This window comes from Echinops telfairi, unplaced genomic scaffold (genome assembly GCF_000313985.2).
Source record: "Echinops telfairi isolate 266 unplaced genomic scaffold, ASM31398v2 ScPeMD7_5592;HRSCAF=6446, whole genome shotgun sequence".
Taxonomy (NCBI): Eukaryota; Metazoa; Chordata; class Mammalia; order Afrosoricida; family Tenrecidae; genus Echinops; species Echinops telfairi.
Genome location: NW_022109491.1, coordinates 20490199 through 20510237, shown reverse-complemented (window position 1 = coordinate 20510237; position 20039 = coordinate 20490199). Strand labels below are relative to the sequence as shown.

Genomic DNA, 20039 nt, shown 5'->3' with positions numbered 1-20039 from the left:
AACAATAACTATTTAAGTTTTATTGATAACCAGTGTTGACACCTATCTTCACACCAACTTTAGCATCTTGCCAGGGAATTCTATTTTCTGCTAAAGCGTCCTTACTTTAATATATACACTGAAAATATTCACAAAGAAAAAACATGTATTCACAAAGAAAATTTATAAAGCAATTTAACTATGTACAATTTTAGAATATAAATATATAAAACAAGTAAAAAGAATGCAAATCCCCTTCAAGTAATGAGTTCAGGGTTTAGTCTGTCAACTAGCAAGGGTGAAAGCACAGTGCAAATAGCATGGCATCCAGAATGACTGGCATTTCCTTCACTTTGGACATTGAGTCAAGTGCTCAAATCTCCTCTTCCTGGAATCATCTTCAGAGACAAACTGAAAAACCAGTCTCAACAAAGAAAAGAAAACCAGTCTCATGACTTTAAAAGCAGAGCCCAACTTATCCCCTAAATGTTTCATGGGACTTAGTCTTGAATGGCTGAACTATTTCAAAAACAGCAAAACATCTTCAGAGGTTGAAGATTTTTGACCAGGAGGGATGTTAAAAATACGTCACTGGTTCTGAACATCATTCTACAAAAGAAGTTTTCAGCACTTCGCATATGAATGGGAAGTGTCTAGGCTTCCATGGAAACTACCCTTGAGGGTAACAATGTGCTTACGGAATGCATGGCTTGACAGGCACCTTCAAAGGCAAGTCTCTGACCGTCAGTCAGAGATATCTGCCAACTGATGAACAGCTTTCCATTCCTTTCGTCATGCAGACACAAACGCCGCAGTCACCAAGATCCAGGTCAACGGGTGGTAGGCTGATCTCGTAGCTGAAGCTTGAGCAGTTTACGAGCTGGTGAGGAATCTAATTTTTGCATGCTTCTTTTCCCTGAAGAGTGGAGTCAAAAAAATAGTATTTCAAATGAATTCATATTTAACATTTATTGAAAACGTCTATAGGCCACACATGGACAAGTCTCTATCCTGAGAGATGGTAGCTTGAAGGAAAGCCAGCAGAACGACGACCAGTGTTGTTGCTGTTGTGTGCGTCCGGTCACTTCCTACTCAGAGACCCTCTGTACAAAAGCACCAAACACAGGGCTCCCACGCCTGAGCCCGTTGCGGCAGATAAGCACCGCCCCCACCCCCCACCTCCACCAGAACGCTGTCCTTCTTCAGGGATTGGTCTCTCCTGACAACACAGCCAAAGTTATCAAAGTACAAGTATAATAGCAAATGTTAAATAAAAAATTAGGTGTGCTTATTCAGCAAATAATTGAGGACTAAAGGAGGTCATGAAAAACTACAAAAAAGTAGCTGCAGTATCATTTGAAATGATTCTTGAAGAGTAAAGAGGTAAAAAGCAATAGAAAAATAATTAAACTGAGAATGATGTACAAATGCGCTTTACACAATTGATGTGTGCATGGATTGCGGTAACAGTTGTATGAGCCCCTAATAAAATGTTTTAAAAAATAAAATAAAAGCAAAATAAAGAAAAGTTGACAAAAAAAGTAAAAGAAATTCTTTCTTAAAATATTAATAAAGAATAAATTTAAGAAAAAAAAAAAAAGAAAGAAAATAATTAAACTTGAATTTACCAAAACAATAATCTGTAAGTATTTAATTTCAGTCCATTGTACTTCTGTGTAATTTATACCTACAAATTTCCCACCAATATGAGTATCTATAATATCCTAATTATGAGTGGGTGAGTCAGGCAATCACCTGAATTAGTCATTGACCTCTGGACGATATGCTTGAAGGGCAGTTTCTGTCAAGTGCTAGCCACCAGATAAAAAAACAAAACAAACCCATGCCATCGTGCCAGCAAGAGGCATACTTACCTAGCTGCACTGACACCTTCTGGAGACACTGGGAACTTTCGTCCATAAAGGCATGCAGCTGCTTCACGGATCCCTGCAGTCCATCCATCTGCAGACAACAGAAAGCCTTAAGCTGTAAGAAACCACTCACTGGCTTCATTGATGTCCTTCCTATAGCCAGGCAAACTTGACTCAAAAGCTCTGTTTGGTGTTCTTTCAAACTTCTGGGACTTATAGATCCACACCGCTCTTTTCTACCTCCAGATCTATGATTCAGATCCATATGACCTTTAACACTGGGACCCCAATTCCCCTGGCTCTGGTCAAAAGGGGGCTCAAATAGGAGGGCAGTTCAAAAGGTCACAGTATTTATTACCCAAGATCATGCCTGGAAGAGTCATCTTGCGCTGCCTATGCCATGTTAAACGAAGACCACAGCTTTCAAAGGAGCAGAACATGCGATGTTTGCCCTCCGGGAGCCACAGTAACAGCTCTGGCAGTTATTGTTCCTTCAGGACTAGAGGTAGCAACAACTCAGTGACCTCTAAGTTGCAAATTATTTCAAAAATTCTTAGTTTCACAAAACCCTCACCCTTATATTCAGTTAAAAAAGAAGGAAATGTTGATTTGGAGCCAATTCTGACTCACAACGAACCCAGGTGTGCAAAACAACCATGAAACATAGGGTTTAACATGAAACATGGCTGTTAACATTTGGAAGCAGATTAGCAAGTCTTTTTTTCCAAGTGGATTCGAACCACCAACCTTTCAGTTAGTACCTCTGAGAGCTTAAACATTTGTTTAGCACATGGCAGACAAACCTTCGTACATAACTCACTGCCATGGAGTCTATACTGAAGCATAATAGGGATCCTACAGGGCAGAGTAGACCTGCCCTGTGAATTTTCCAGACTGTAATTCTGTATGGGAGTAGAAAAGCCAGGCTTCCTCCTGAGGCAGCTGTTGGTTTTCAAACGCTGATCCAGCAGTTAGCAGCCAACTCAGAGCCACTATGCCACCAGGACTCCTTACCTTGATGCACAGTTCATCATAATAAACTCTTACATTATCCTGTTAAGTGCTACCTCCTTATGGCTCACTCCCTCTTTCTTTCAAGTCTCTGCTACAATGTTACATTAGGGAGGCTTTCAATAACTACCCAATATAAAACAGTACCTGATGCTCTGTATGCTATCTCCTTAACTTGCTTTATTCATATTTACCACCAATGTTTACTTGTCATTTTTTTCTTTTCCTATTTCCTTCAGATGAAGTTCAGTATGCTTGCCTCATCACACAAATTCTCTAGGACGTTTACATTTCCAAGGATGACAAGATAGCAAAGCCAAATAATTCCACCAAGTACACATGACCAACTCACCACCAATTCCATACAATCAAAGACCTTGTCCTGGTCCTGTAGTATTTTCTGGTAGTCGGGCTTTGTATTCAGAACTTCATTCTGGGAAGACCCAAGATATGTTGCAGGACCTACTTCAACAATTTTGTCTTCAGTTGATTTCCTAAAAATAAAACAAGACAAAGACTAATTAAAAAATTAATAATCATTTTCTGGGGACGATAAGACCAAAATCAGCTTGGAAACCTCCTATATATACTGTTTTTCAAGGGGAACAGAGGTGATATTTTTCAAAAGCATTCCACTGGTTCTTTATTTATTTTTAATCATTTTATTAGGGGCTCATACAACTCTTATCACAATCCATACATATATCAATTGTATAAAGCACATTTGTACATTCATTGCCCTCATCATTCTCAAAACATTTGCTCTCCACTTAAGTCCCAGGCATCAGGTCCTCATTTTTTCCCCTCCCTCCCAGGTCCCCCCAGTTCTTTTTTTTGAAAAAGAACTCTTTATGATGAACGAAGTGAATGCTCACAGAACATTTCATTAGTTTTACACTCAACAATTCATGCACACTATGGTTCAATTCATCCATTGCCATCCTTTCAATGCAACATTACCTACCACTCTTAGACCCGGTTTCTGGTTTCTAGTCCTCCTCCTTTCCTAGCCCTCTCAACTTTATTCTTGATTAAATGCTGCCCTTTGGGTTTTAAATGATTAATTAGTCTAACAGAATTGAGTGCAGATCCATGCCTGAAGGGTGAGGTTCATCTGACCAGTCTTTACCCAACCAGTAAACTTGGCTTCTTTTATGATTTTGAGATCTGTTCTGTGTTTTTGGTTTTTTGCTCCCACTCTATCTAAAACCTCCTAGAGTAATTCTTTTTTTTTTTTTTTCCCCCTTTAATTTTCTTTTTTTATTTATTTATTTTTTTTAAATCAATTTATTGGGGCTCATACAATTCGTCACAATACATAGATCAATTGTGTAAAGCACATCTATACATTTGTTGCCCTCATCATTCCCAAAATTTTCTTGAAAGCAGTTAGTAGTGATAGCTAGGAACCATCTATTTCTTCTTCTTTCCCCATCTATTTCTTTTAATCTCAGTCAGAGACTGATGTTTTAGTCCATTAGACTATCGGACTGTTTCCAAATTAGTACCAAACTAGCTGATATACAGTTTTTATTAACTTGAATCAGTATTCTTTAATTCTACTACAGATACAGGCTCTTATAACAAGAGGTTCTGAAATGATTGCTTGGTAATAACTGTTTTCCCAAGTAATAACTTTTATACCACTAGACACCCACACTAAAGACAGAATAAAGGACTGGTACCTTCTAAAACTATGACTTCTGTGTCCATCAAAAAGGTAAAAAGAGCACCCACAGACTGGGAATAAAAATACTTGGCAATGGTATATCAGTTAAAGGGCTAATTAAAAGAATCTATAGAGAGCTAAAAACCTTAATAAGAAAAACATAAATTCACTCAATCAAAATGTAGGCACAATTTGTGAATAAACAATTTACTAATGATATCCAGGTGGCCAACAATCTTAGGAAGATATGCTCCAATTCATTAGCTTTAAGAGAAATAGAAATTAAATACCACCTTACGCTGACACTTAGCAAAATGAAAAACAAACAAAAAACAATATAATAAATGAAGAAAATATGGAAAAATTGGAATTCTCATATTGCTGATGGGATTGCAGAATTGTACAAGTATTATGAAAGATAGTATGACATCTCCTTAAACATATGCAAATACAAATACCTTATGATCTTGCAATCTCTCTACTTGGCATATACCCTAAAGAAATAAAGAACAGAATGCAAACAGATGTGTGTACACAAATGTGTACAGCAATTCTTGTAATAGCAAAAAGATGGAAATAATCAAAACCTTGTCTGTGGGGAAATGGATAAATGAACTCTGGTATAGACACACAATGGGATATTATACATCCTTAAAAAACAATGATGAGGGAGGGGAAGAAATGGGGAGCTGATATCAGGAGTTCAAGTGGGAAGAGAATGCTTTGAAAATGATGATGGCAGCATATGTGCAAATGTGCTTGACACACTGGATGAATGTATGGATTGTGATAAGAGATGTAAGAGCCCCCAATAAAAGTATTTTTTAAAAAAGAAAAAAGATGAGTCTATTATACCTTATATGACATGGACAAAATTGGAGAACATTAAGCTCAGCAAAGTCAGTTAATCTCATAAAGAAAAATATTTTAGGGCACATTATAATGGGAAAAAATTTTGTTTTCATACCACAGGAAGACTTTACCAAGGTTAGAGGTTGGGGCTAGGGGGAAGGAATGAGGCTGGGATAGGGATAGGGGGTGGTGGGGGGATGGGAAAAAAAAAAAAAAAAAAGAACCACATACATGGGGGGTTTATACCTGGATTACCGTCATTGTTTTAATGCGATGGGCTGCACAATTACATGTTTTTGTGTTATAAAACAGAATATGATTAGAGAGATAGAGAGAAAGGATCATAGCCCTAAAAGCCCACAGATTACTTACCCATTAGACCCAAACACCAGTCTTGAGTGGTTATAAAGGGAGGAAAAACAAAATGGGAATTGACAAGTTCTTTGACACAGAAGCTAGTTAGAAACAAAGAAAACTAATCTTCAAAAGAATCCACGCCAAAAAAAAAAAAATTAAAAAAAAAAAAAGAATCCACGCAAAAGCTTCCAGAGCTAACAACACAGTTGTAGGGCAGGAGATCAGCACAGATCATCAATGAGCAATCCTATCAGGAACCTAAGAAAGCAGTTCTATTTACAAAAGAATTAAAAACATATATCTAGGAATATATTAACTAGGGAGGCAAAAGACTTGTACACTAAAACTATAAAACACTTTAATATAGTAAAAATTTAAAAAAATCCAAGTATATGGAAGGGCAAGTTGTGTTAGTGAACTAGAAAATGAAATTATTGTGATGTCAATATTACCTAAAGTAATCTACAGATCTGATACAATACAATCCCTATCGTAATTCCAAAAGCCTTCTTGGTAAAAAACAGAACAATCTTCAAACTTATATGGAATTCCAAGGGCCCCAAAAAGACAAAACCATTTTGGAAAAGAACAAAGTAGGATTCCTACTTCCTAATTCAAAAATGTGTTACAATGCTGTAAAATCAAATCGGTCTGAAACTGGTATAAATGATAAGACATAAAACAGACCAATGAAATAGAGTAGAACAAAGAAACGAACTTCATGGTCAACTGATTTTAGACAAGGGTGATAAGTAGTCCCTGGGTAAAAATTCTTTCAATAAATAGTGCTAAAAACCCCTGAAACTTGGGGAAGAGAGAACCGATCACAATGATTTCCCCTCCCCTGCAGGAATGAACAACAGAAACGTGAGTGAAGAGAGACAGTGGGTGGTGTAAGATATGAAAATAAAAATAATTTATAAATTATCAAGGGTTCACGAGAGTGGGAGTGTAGGGGAAAAAGAAGAGCTGATAACAAGGGCTCAAGTAGAAAGTAAATGTTTTGGAAATGTTGATGGCAACATATGTACAAATGTGCTTGATTCAATTAAGGTATGGATTGTCATAGGAGCTGTTAAGAGCTCCCCCTAAATGATTTATTAAAATTAAAAACAAAACAAACTGCATAGGCAAAGGAATGAAACAAGACTCAGACCTTACACCACATGAAGAAATTAACTCAAAATGGATCGATGTAAGAATAAACTAAACACTCATTGCCATTAATTAAATTGATTCATAGTGACCCTACAGACAAAGCAGAACTGCCTCCATGGGTGTCTGAGGCTATACATCTCTACAAGAACAGAAAGAATGGGGCAGCTAATAGTTTCAAACTGCTCATCTCTAGGTTAGCAGCCCAACATGTAATGCTCTATGCCACTAGGGCTCTGTAAAGATAAGAATACAATTTTCTTAAAACATAAAAGTAAAACTAGTTCCACTAGTCAATACCAACACACAGCAACTACTCAAGTTCAGAGTAGAACTGTACTTCCACAAGGTTTTTAATAGCTGACGTGGGGCAGGTAGACTGAGGTGCCTTTGGGTGGACTCAAAACTCTAACCTTTCAGATAGCATCCAAATATATAACCGGCTACACTCTAACATAGGGGTAATGCTTCAGGACCTAGATTTGACCATAGATTTTATTAGATATGAGACCAAAAGTATAGTAACAAAAGACAAAATGGGTAAATTGAACTTCATAAAAATAAAAAACTGCTGTGCTTCACAGGACATTCTCAACAAAGTACAGAGGAAATGAACAGAATATGAAAAACTATTTAGGAACCATACTCCTATATCTGATTATTCACAGTGCATAAAGAACTTTTACAACTCAACAATAAAAGATCAAGACAATCTGTTAAAAAAGTGGGCAAAGGACTTGAATAGATATTTCACTAAAGATATACAAACAATCAGCAAGCACATGAATAGCAAATCAAAACCACCGATACCATTTCATACTAAGATGGTTACTCTCAGAAAAATGGCAAAGGAGAAAAAAACACACAACAGTAAAAAACTAAGTGTTGACAGAGCTGTGGACAAACCCTTATCCACTGTTGGTAGGATGGAACAGCAGTGTAGTCACTGTGGAGAAGTGTGGTGGTTCCTTAAAAAGGCTGAATACAGAACGACGATGTGAGGGAGGGATAAAAGAGCTGATACCAAGGGCTCAAATAGAAAGTAAATGTTTAGAAAATGATGGCAACCTATGAACAAATATGCTTGATACAACTGATGCATGGAATGTTATAAAAGCTGTAAGAAACCCAGTAAAATGATTAAAAACAAAACCAAAAGCTACTGTTGTCTTCCGGTGCTGTGGAGTCAGTTCCCACTCAGAAGACCCTAGTCTTGCACCACCCTCACGGCGGTCTGTGAGCCCATCGGTGCAGCCACTGCATGAAGCCATCTTGCTGAGGGATTTCTTTTTTCTACGACCTGTCTATTTTACCAAGTACAATGTCTTTTTTGAGGGGCTGGCATCTCCTTCGTTGTAAGGAGCACTCTGGCTATACTATTTCCATGACAGATTTATCCTTTCTTTTGGCAATCATAATCTATCCAATATTTTTTACCAACACTTCGAAGAGGTCTTTTGTAGCATATCTGCCCAAATTTATGCCAAGTGAATTGAAATACATTCTAATCAGCTCTCCAAGGTAAGAGACAGATTTGTTTTGAATTCACAGATCTAACCTAGATACAATCTCTTCAGCCTCCTTCTGGTACTTCACCAAGAGTTGATCCCAAGTATGACGTTCTGAAGTAAATCTACAGAATGAGGAGGAAAAAAAAAAATTAGTTAATTTTGATTACCTCATTCTGAATCCCTCAAGGTGCCATTGAAGTATATAGTAGGTGTATAATCTGGTTCCAAGATGTTAATAGAAGTCATGAAGGGAAAACTCTACTGATTTTGAGAACAGCAAAGTGATTTAGTCAAACATGAAATCTTAAATCAAGTTAACATCTTTATTCCTAGACTGTGATATATGAAACTGGCCAGAAGCACATCCACAGAAACTCAATATGGAGGCTTATAACTTTTAGTACTAATGTAAACAGTATTCTGAACAGAATGCTTACTATTAATTTTACTCATCAGGTTTAACTCTTTTCTCTAGGTGGAGAATGAATTTCAATTTTCTAAGAAAGGTTTTCTCATTTTCACTTACTTTGCTATGTGTTCTTTCATCTCAGCCATTGATGCTTCCAGACAGAAATCGGATTCTTTTCTGGAATACAAACAGATTGAGAGCAACATAAAGCTTCCCAAAAGGATTTACTTTAAATAGTATGATATCCTGCTGACAGTAAAAAACATTAGAATTTATCTTTTCTTCCCACAAATATTTATCCTTTATCTCCACTTCACTTAAAACTTCTGGTGTGTAATTTAGGTTAAAGTTCACAGAGCAAAGAAAAAAAAAAGGTTCACAGAGCAAATTGGTTTTCCATTTAATAAGTGATGAACTTACACTTTAGTTTCCTGATATTGATTATAATCCCCACAAAATTCTTCCCATTTCCTTGCTTTGTTTACAGTTTCTATTCAGCCTTCTTTCCTATCCCTTCCCCCATTCTGAGCTTTCCCCTTGGCAAATGCTGCCCTTTTTTGCGTATACAGTTGACAGTCCATCCCATTTTTATTGCTAAGTAATAGCTTTCAAAAAGGTTACTTTATCTTCAAGTTCTCCCATCAATACCAATTCACACCATGGCCAGGTTAACCTTTCTAAATATATATATTTTTTGGTTTAAAAAACCTTTAACCTTTTCTATATAGAACCTTAACCTGGCACGTAAGGTTCTGTTCTGGCTCTACCCATCTCACCAACTTTGACTCTGTCTGCTACACTCTTCTGTCAGCATGCCACTCATGCTGGCCTTCAGACACCCGAGTTCTCGTCTACATCACTTTTTTAATCTCTTCCCTTCCTGTTAATGAAAACCAGATCTTTTAAAGTCCAACAATACTTTCTCATATGATCATGTCTTCCCACTAAAACTAAAAAAAGTGGTGGAGAGGTGATTATGTTTTACTTACATCAATAATTCTACTTAGTTAGGTAATTAATTCTAATGGAATAGGATCAGGCACTAATGATGCCAAAATGTGGAAGATGTAGTCAGAACCTTACCTAGCAAAGGCAATTTATTTGTGCCACCTTTCATTCATGCTTTTCTACCAAAGACTATGACACACAGCCTCTACTACTCTGGCTGAGATGCAACCAGTGGCCTAAACACACTCATTCAAGAGATACTACGTTGAGCTAAATTATTTACCGTTCCCTGACTAGCAATGTCAATTGCAGAGACTGGAAGGGTAGACCTGCATTTGTGAAATCAAAACTAAAAGTTATTGATGTAAGCCCAAGTGACATGCTTTGGTGCTGCATGAAGGGAAAAGTGGTTTGAGTACGTTGGCCTTGACCCTGTAGGAGCTAAGATTTTAAAATATCTAATATTCTTACTTGCCAACAGTCAATGAACTTGGGTTTATCACTAGCTTGCATTGGCTAGCAAAGTTCTGAACAAAGCTCTTTTCCTCATCTTTCCATGGCTAATACCTTCTCACCATTCAGGTCTTACAGGTCTCAGACCAATGATCAAATCATAAGCAGTCTTCTATGAATACTCTAGCATATCACTAGCTAAAATTATTGTCTAGGTATTTATTATCTCTATTACAATGTAGGCTTTATGAGAGGCCCTGTCCAACTTCCTTAGCACTATATTGCTAATATCTAGAGGAGCCTGGTACACAGAAAATGCTGCGGAAATGCTAGCTGAATGATCAGCTGCCTAATGGTAATGAAAATAATTTATGACAGAAAGGGAATTGCTCTTACCCTTTTGGCTTTTCAAAGCATTTTTGTAGCGTTCCATTACTTTCCAATTTGTCTGCAAAATGTTTTAATTCTTCAGAAACAGAAGATGCTAAGGAAAAGAAAACTATTTACTATAAAATAAAGAGGACATACATTTTTAGTGAACTGCTAACAAAGATATAATACATTTAAGTGGCTTGAGCTCTCTGGTCCCATTATAGCCTGGTCCTCACTCAGCAAAAAGAGCAGTATAAATATGCAGAAAGGTTTTATTTTCCTTTTCTGGGTAGGCTGGCTAAAATGGAAGACAACGCTTTATGGCATTTTTATATTTGACTGGTGAAAAGGTACTTAAACTAAATTTGAAATCAAGAGAAGGAAACCTATAGTACTGGAAAGAGAATGTACGTCTTTATAAAAGTCAATCGATGGCAAGAGTGTAGTGAGGCATGTGGGAGGCAGAGTCCTGGGCATAAGATGAAAACCAGTCTCTACATTTAGGTAAAGAATACAGACAGCAAAGGCTATGCAAACTAGCTGTCAATGTAACACTTTGGCATATCTACACTAGCGGAGATGATAATACAATTGAGAGAGAGAAATAATTTTTGCTAGCAAAGTATGCCTGAAGTTGCATTTTGTGTCTTTTAAGTAACAGTATTGCTGACCCTGGGTTATTGTGTAATTACACTGTTAGTAATTACTACCCAGAATTGAAAAATATTTGCAACTTATTTCACAAATTGTTCATTTCCTTAACATGTAAAAATTTCCTACAAATAGAAAAGAGATCATGCCACTTTCAAGCTTAGAGATAATACACAGAATAAAGTATAAATGGCTCTAAAACATATTTTAGATGCTTAGCTTCTGTAAAAGAAATACAAGTTAAAACTACAAAACACCTGAATAGTTAAAAAACCTAAATTTGGGTGGGGGAGGGAAGGGAAAAAAGAGGAGCTAATACCAAGGGCTCAAGTAGAAAGAAAATGTTTTGGAAATGTTGATGGCAACATATGTACAAGCATGCTTAATACAATTGAATGATGGATTATTTTAATAGTTGTTAAGAACTCCCCTAATAAGATTTAAATAAATAAAAATCTAAATTTGATAAAACTATGTTGGTGTGAGAAAGCTTTAGATATATTACTGGTGAGAAAATACATTGATATAAGCTCTATGGAAAGCATTCCTATTTCATACCCAGTAACTTTAATTCTAGGAATTTGTCTATTTTTAAAAAATTTGTCTTACTTTTATTTACACATGTAACAAAAGCTTCTGTAAAAAGGTCTTAAGGGCACTATTATATTAGTAAAAGACTGGAAACAGTCTTAAAACCCCAAAAGAAATTGGTTAAACCACATATGGTACATTTATATAAAGCAATAGCATATGGTTATTAAGGTGTCAAAGCAGCTCTCTGTGCAATATAGAACTGCAAGATAAACTGTTAAAGCCTAATATGTATGCATTTAATTACTTAAAAAAACACACAAGGCATCCTGCATGTGACGATTAAAAAAGTGTACAAGAGGGTGCAATTCAGGGTTATACTATCTTTTCTAGCAACTTACCTTTGGCTCTAAAACTTTCAAGGTTGAAGCCCTTGGTGTCCTTTAGGAAAGGTTCCAATTTCTTAACAGAGAACTAAGGAAAGAAAGCATTTTCTGTATCACTGAGATTTACCAGGCCAGTCTTGAGTTCATGTAATTTTATAATGCTTAGTAAGCATAAAATTACACGACTAAAAAAAAAAAAAAATTTATTTTAAGCTTAATTTACTCCTGGGCCAAGAGTCTGTTTCTTCAGTTTCTTCTGGGAGATTTTTTCTTCTGTGCAACCTCCTTTTCTGGTTTAGGGACAATTTGTTCCTTTTCAAGAAAAACCATGTCAGTGTGGCAGGGGGAGCTCATGGTATGGATTGATCTGACCATAACCTCTAAGTCCAGCAGTGCACCTTGGGAGCTTTGTCACCTGGATATGTTCAACGACCAGAGAATCCGCATCTAAACCTTTAAGTTCAGCATTACGCTCTGCATTTATAAGCACACGCATCAAAAATTCAGCACTCTTTTTAGGCCACTGACCCTGGGTCCAACCCCACTGTTTGGCTTGGGTACACCTACTAGCGCCAATGTCTGAAGGGTTTACTGCTTCTGCAAAGTGACATCTTTCAAGTATCTAGTGGCTTTCAGGATATGCATACCCTTGATGGCCTGGGCAGTTTTGCAGGTATTCTTAAGATGGACCCCAAAATTCAACCCTCTTGATTTGCATGATTTTGTGGGTATCTGGGTCAAATGATTAGGGAACCATCTTGGCAGATCACCTCAGAGGCTGCTATGGGAAGAGCTGATTCTATTTTTTAGGTTAAGACTTTCATACACAAGCAACCCCTAGTTTATGAACGAGCTCCATTCCTATCTCCACATCAAATTTGAACCCAAGTCACAAGAGTTAGATATCGTTTGTATCTAATATTAGTTAAATGTTTGTCTTAGAATATAGTATTCTTGGGTGGGAGAGGGAGGGGGAAAGAGGAGCAGATTCCAGGACTCAAGCAGAAAGAAAATGTTTTGAAAATGATGATGGCAACATATATATGTGCTTGATACAATTGGTGTATGGATTGTTATAAGAGCTGTAAGAGCCCCCAATAAAATGATAAAAAAAATTGTATTCTTTAGATACTGGTATTCAGTGTACTTTTCCTCCAAACCACTAGGATATAATCCAGATATACCATTCAACAGTTAAAATCATATCAAGCAATAGTTAAAATCATGTATAACAGTCAAAATAATTTTCAAGGGTGTACTTTTCAATGACTTAACAATTTAATGGATTGCCAGATACACTAAAATATCTTTACAAATAATATAGTAATAATGATGTTTGGATGGGTATTGTAAAGTAGCAATTGTTTATTATGAACCACTGTATGTATCTTGGCCATTTTAATATAAAATTTAATAGGTTTTACAGGAAGCTGGTTCCTCAATATAGGTTGTTACGAGTTGGATGTCACTCAGGGTTTGCTTATACACAAGTTCTAGATGAGGAAAAACTGTGTTGGTTTGACTATGCATTTACATTTTTGTTTCAAGGAAAAAAGTGGTCATTTAATTCACACAAATAACATGCTGTTTAGCCCAAAGAGCCTTTGTCCCCAATCCCTATGAACCAATCCTTAAAAGTAGTTGGGCTACAAAAGCCACAGCTGAGGGTCTGTATTAATGAGTGGGAGTGTGGAAACCATCCTCATTATCGAGGGTGGGAGCTGGCAAAACCCTGTTTGGTGACCTTTCCAAAACTTGCCAACTTCATATTCCCCCAAGCTATATCCTGTTATTTTGTGCCTGTTTATCTTGCATTGACTCTTGTTCACAGAACGATTCAGTAGCATGCTTACCTACATTAGTTCCCTACATACCGTATAGACTCAAGTATAAGCCAACCTGATTATCAGTGGAGGCACCTAATTTTACCACAAAAACTGCATTAAAAATGTGCTGAAAAACTTGGCTTATACACGAGTATATAATTATATAACATGGGTCATATACTGTTTTAGTGTCAGACCGAAATGTCCACTTTTAACTTCACACACTATAAAGTCCCATTATTTGCTGCCCCTGGAAAAAGGATCTGAAACCAGGGAAATCTCTGTTAGCAGCATCCATGTGATTAGAAGAACGCCCAGCCCAGAGAGATATCAGTGGCTGGGATTAAATCTGGCCTTTACATTAATCCTACTTATGGAAAAACGCCACTTAATCTTAACCAATGCATTTCAGGGTACCAATTTCTGTCTGGGGCCGTGACATTGAGTTCAAAAACAAAAAAAACCCAAACAAAAACAAAGTGTTTCCCAGCCCCAAGCACCTCACCTGGAAACTGGAAAGCAGGAGTGTGCCAAGCCGTTTACTTTCTGCTAAGTCAACACTGATGGATCTGCTGAGCGCTAACATAAAATATCACGTTAAGAGATGGGTATTTTAACAATTAGCAAAATAAAAAAGCTGGAAAACTTCCTCCCTCCTGAAGCAGTGCAACTTGAGGCAAGAATGCCCAAGCAGCCCTCTCGGGTTAAAGGGAGAATTCATACATATATAGTCACACCTAGTTTGTCCAGGATCAGCAAGGAATGGTGTTTACCGATCCACGCATGCAAACTTTGAAAAATATGACAGAAATATGTCTATGTATTACACTAAAATCTTGTTTTGTTAAACAAGATAGCACAAAAATAACCAAACTTATTTTACAAACTTTTTTCTTGATGATTCATATTCACCACTGGAAAAAAGGAGACAGGAACATTTGAATGTTACAATTGGCCCTCATGTGCTTTAGATACATCACCGTCTAAGAGTCTTTCTATAAACCCTATAGGTTATTATGAGCTGTTTGACAGAAGAGGAAACTGAAGCGGAAAGGACAAATGATATATCTGAGGCGAGGGATCATAGTGAAAGAATGCAAACCCCAGGCAGTCACCAGAATCTGTGCTTTTCACAGTCCTGTGCTTTCTATCATGCTGCCTCTCTATAATGACCTAATAACATCAACAGCAAGCATTTGTTGAGCTATATAAAAGGCGTTTCATGACATGCTTCACACACCTCAGTAAATATTGAGGTATGTACTTTATCAATTCCATTTTACAAATGTTGAAACTGTGGCACAATGGCTAGGTAATAAACATTTAACTTCTCTAAGGTCACATGAATTATCAGCTATAATTGAATGATCTCCAAAAACAATTTATGTAACTAGGCCACTGAATCCTCAAGCAACTTTAAAAGGTATGCATTGTTTTTTTATTTTTTACTTTTGCAGTTTTTAAATCACCGTATCTCCACTTAAATAAAACCAGCTACTCCACAACAGAGAAAAGTTACGTTGAGAATTATGAGGGATGCATATTTTTTTGCAACCCCCAGCCTAAGCTGGCTGTTTTTATAGTTTTTACCGCCTCTCTTTAATTCCTATTACCACAAAAAACTGGATACCTTGTCTGTAATCAAGGAAGTCTGGTGGGTAGTCTGATACAACTAGGAGAGAAACCGTGATTTTCTGCTACTCCGAATTTGAAGTCCACAAGCTCTAGACTGGAAATGAAGGTCAGAGTAACCTGAGAATTCTGATGCCCGTTGGCACATCTCTAAAGTAGATAGGCATGCCTGGTAGCAGCCACTTTTTGATATGCTAAGCAGGTGCTTTATCCAATTTATTTCTAGACATCTGGTCACCTGAAGTGAGGTGGTACCTTAAAAATATTAACAGCTAGCACTTGAGTTAACTGTGCCAGATACTATGTTATAGATAAGTCAACTCAATCAATCCTACACAACCCTGTGTGTGATAGGTGCGACTACCATCTCCAGTGTAGCGAGGACCTTAAGGCAAAAGTAGTTAAACACCACTCAGTCACACAGCTAGTATGTTCTTCCTGATATATGCCAGACTTTGCACATTAAATTCTGCAGTTTGCTCAGTTACAATAGTAAATTCACACAGAATCACTGAGAAATGATTAACATCTTTCTATATATTACATTAAAATGTAGCATCCCTAAAGACTTTTCACTTTAGATATTTTTGTGTATCTTCCTTCTGAGATATTGCCAGTTATTCAGCCTATAATCATACCAACCTGTTCACCTTCCGCTCCCCTGTATAATAGGATGTGAAACTGAAAGGCACAACAAGGGATCTATAACATCACCTATCCTACTGAAGGGGAGTGTTTAACAATTGCATGTTACAATTTCTATTCATGGTATAGATTACAGTGGCAGCTAATATGATTTAAACAGCAATAACACTAAAAACACTTACTAGGTGTTTTACATTAGTACTTAAAACTATGCCCCACAAGGTCGGCAGTATGGTCTCCGTTAGATGAGGAAACTGAGGTCCACAGAGTTCATGTGAAGGAATTTGCTCAAAGTCACAGAGCTAGTAAGCAGCAAAGTCTATTCTACTATGTTCTTTGTCAAACCTCACTGGCTCTATCTGAGCTGGAACTTCACTGTCTTATGTAGATAGCACCCCACCTGTGATGCCCTGGTCAAAGGGAAGCAGTGACTTCCGCCGGTTCACTCCTTTCAAACTTGATCGCCGCCAGGATTGCCTTCTGCTTTGATGATGGGCAGATTGTTCTTGGGGGGACAAATGAAGGGACTTGGACTGAAGTTCTTCCTGGAGACTGAGATTACAATATCCTCCTTTTGGGGGGCTAGACCCAAGGTGACTTCTTTCCTTTGTACAGTTTTGAGTCATCTCCAGGGAAGCAGGTGATTTAGCACAAACTTCCACAGGGTTGGAACATGATTTCAACGGATGAGCATGAGTCACAGACATCACTGGCTCCTCTTCTAGTACGTATAAAAAAGGGTTAAAATACAGAATTAAACCCATCACAACAAAGCATCTGTGCAAAAAGGTAGGGGAAAAAAGGTGCCCAGGATCGTGGAAACACTGACGACGCAGCAGCTCTGCAAACACATAACTGTGAGTTTCCACCGGGAGCCAGCAAGCCTGAAACCCAAGAGCAAAAGGTACTGCCTTTCTCTGGGGCACTCACCTGCAACCATCCCTGATCTAGTCACTGAAGTCATTCTGGGAAGACAATCCTGAAAATAAGAAAACAAGGTGATCTGTTCTCCACATTTCAGCCCTCGTTTAACTGGGGGCCTTGGTACTTTGGGGCCGGCCTCGGCTTCTCCAGTCCCTCTGAACTACCCGCCTCACACCAACCCATTCTGCCCAAGTCTAGTGCGAATCCGACTACCGAGGTTAGCACCTATGAGCTTCCACAGGGCGTGGGAATACTCCTAACTCCATTACCACACCCCCGACTTGGCTTTTCTCACAATTACTTTGCATTGAAGGCGTCGTGGTGGCGCAGTGGTTTAAGCGCTCGGTTAAACCCTCCATCACAGATTCCAGTTAGATGAGGGCTACGACTGTCATTTAAAGTGAGCCAGGGCTTGTACTACGTAAGTGCTTAATAGTCTGCCCCATTCTCCTAGTTAATCCTGTCTACATCTCCAGGAAATTTGCTATGAACCTGGGGCTCAGAAGGGGGTTCGGGAGAGCCTGGTGGAATTCGAACTCTGGCCTCAATCACGGTTCGGGAGTCTAGACCGCAGGTTCTAAACCCTGAACCCGAGCAGGAGGCGCGGCCCACCGTCGGATTTCTCCAGCCCGGAGGGAGTCCCGGGACCGCCCAGGGGGCGGTAAAATGGCGGCAGGGGCTGGTCCGACGCCAAAAACATTGGGGCGGAGTGAGCTGGGTCGCGGCGGAGGAGGAGATATTGAAGACTTTCTGACCTCCGAGTGACGTCCATCCAACACCAAGACTCCGTTCCTGAAATACAAGCTGAAGGTCACTCTCCCGCAGCCCCAGGTCCCCTGCGGAGCCCTGAGCCGCGACAAGTCTAGAGTCCGTGATGCGAAGGTGCCACGGCCGGTCTGCAGGACTCCGCCGCCGCTCCCGAAATTCCCGCCAGCCCAGCGCGCATGCGCACGCGCGGCGCACGCGCAGTTCCGGGCCGCGCCAGCCGCGCATGCGTAAACCGGGATTCCGCGCTCTCGCCTACTCCGTTATCTCGGTCCTGCCCAGACACGTCACAGCTTCTTCCGCCACACTTTATGCAGAACCTTCCCGGGACAGCGCCCATGTAAATTAGGGAAGCAAAGCACCGGAGAGGTACCTGCCCAAGTGCGATGTCTTGCTTCGCAACTCAACCAAGAGGGACCCTCCTCCCCCAATCTTCTGAATTGTGAACAGTGATTCCTCCGGGGCGGACTGGAATCCCAGTTTGCGCAAGCGATACGGTTGTATCACTCCTGCTCATGGATTTTTTTTCTCTTGGAACCCCTTATGTAGCCCTGGTGGCGCAGTAATTCAGTGCTCTGCTGCGCACAGGGAGATCTTTTCGAACCCTGCGTCTTGGGGAGAAACCTGCGGCACTCAGCTCCCGTAACGATTTGCACCCTGGAAACCCTACTCTTAAAGAGTGTTATAGAGCAGTCGCTGAACTGACTTGAGGGCAATGGGCTTGCGGGGACTTTTGGTTTAAGGAGCCCTAGTGGCGCTCTGAGTTTGGCTTTGGGCTGGTAACCTCTATATAGTGCTTCAAACCCCATCAGCCGCGCTCTGCAGGACGAAGATGAGACTGCTTGTAAAGATTTAACCCCGGAAACGCTGTATGTATAGGGCCACTGTTAGTCAGAATCGGCTCTAGGCGATGGGTTTTGACTTATCACAGGGCCAGAGTTCTAGAGCTCTCCGGCCTCAGACCAGACCTTCTCTCCAAATTGTTTGTAGGTCTTCCTCTTGCTTCAAGTATCGGTTCCTTTGCTGAAGGCTTTCCCTCTGCCAGGGAAGCCCTGCCATTTCCCGGCAATGTTCTCCCATGTTAAGTAAGCCTCAGCTGAGAAATCATGTGTGAACCTTTCCCGAGGCCAAACCTCACCTGCCCCACTCTCCCTTACTAGCCTGGGAGCCCCAGCGAGCAGACAGTGTCCTCTCAGATCGGAAACCGCCTTGAAGTTAAGAGGTCACAACGTGTGAAGCGAGGGGTTGGGGAGCATGACTGACTGCGGGTTATCCAGCCACAGCCATTGAAAGTTTCCTAGCACGAGAGAGGAATCTGCCTCTCTGAAATGTCCACCCTGAGGTTTTAACAGCCATCTAAAAGCAGAAGTTTGCTCTTGGTTCCCTGAATACCACTTTCTGGGGCTGTGAGGTACTCAATTGAGTACCCAACTTTTGTGCCCAATTTCTCTTTCCATTCTTCATCTGCCATTGGCCCAAGAATGAAACGCAGTGTTCCCCAACAAGGCAGGCTGCCCTGGGGTACAGTGAGAATATTGCTTCACAGAATATAGACCTTCTCCTGCTTTGAATTCTTCCGCATATAAAAATAATTTTGCTCATAAGGCATCAGGTCATCAGACGCAGCCTCTTGTCTCATCATTTCTGCTCAGTCCCCCAGTTCGGCTCTGCTCTTCTGCTAGTAGGCTTTCACAGCTGCTGCTCCTCCTCCTCCCTGGAGCCATCTCATCTAGTGCTCTGCCCAGGCCCATTCTCTTCCTCTGTCAGCATTCCCATCTGCAGCCTCAGCTCAGCTGTCCTTTCCTCCGTAAGCCTTTCCCGATTCCTCTCGGCTCCTCTGGCACCCTCAACTCCACACTGCCACTGACCTTGGCTTCCAGGACCATCTGTTGTATTCCCAGTGCCTAGCAGAGGCTGGACTGCTGTGAGGCCCTCAAAAAAGAGGAGTTATAAACAGTAGGTGGTTGCTACAGTCCAACGTGGCTCCCCATGACCCCCTACCCCTGATGCTCCTGCCCTTCCACACTGAAAAGGGTATCTGTATAACCAGTAAGGTTTGGGTAGCAATGATACTGTATGACTTTCAAAGCTG

General features: G+C 39.7%; 1 protein-coding gene across 6 annotated transcripts; it reads right to left on the bottom strand.

Moving 5' to 3' along the window:
- Positions 1 to 18048, bottom strand: DSN1 (DSN1 component of MIS12 kinetochore complex). Of its 6 annotated transcripts, none has more exons than XM_045295565.1 (11): positions 17675 to 18048; positions 17189 to 17237; positions 16659 to 16979; positions 14487 to 14560; positions 12171 to 12243; positions 10612 to 10699; positions 8932 to 8991; positions 8453 to 8527; positions 3214 to 3355; positions 1854 to 1941; positions 1 to 895 (listed from the first exon to the last, which is right to left on the bottom strand). In XM_045295565.1, the coding sequence occupies exons 2-11, from the start codon at positions 17220 to 17222 to the stop codon at positions 810 to 812; spliced, it is 1041 nt and encodes a 346-aa protein (XP_045151500.1). In that variant the 5' UTR covers positions 17223 to 17237; positions 17675 to 18048; the 3' UTR covers positions 1 to 809. The 6 variants fall into 6 exon arrangements, with proteins under 6 accessions (XP_045151500.1, XP_045151501.1, XP_045151504.1 ...); XM_045295566.1 differs by having other exon boundaries at positions 17938 to 18048; XM_045295569.1 differs by lacking the exon at positions 16659 to 16979 and having other exon boundaries at positions 17795 to 18048.
- Positions 18049 to 20039: the final 1991 nt, after the last annotated feature.

Excerpts from the sequence above, each read along its gene's own strand:
- DSN1 (XM_045295564.1), bottom strand. The coding sequence starts at position 17,022 with ATGGGTTTAATTCTGTATTTTAACCCTTTTTTATACGTACTAGAAGAG. Across the intron at positions 3,356-8,452 it reads GCTGAAGAGATTGTATCTAG|GAAATCAACTGAAGACAAAA; the intron begins GTTAGATCTGTG and ends TTTTATTTTTAG. Across the intron at positions 1,942-3,213 it reads TTGATTGTATGGAATTGGTG|ATGGATGGACTGCAGGGATC; the intron begins GTGAGTTGGTCA and ends TGTTGTCTGCAG.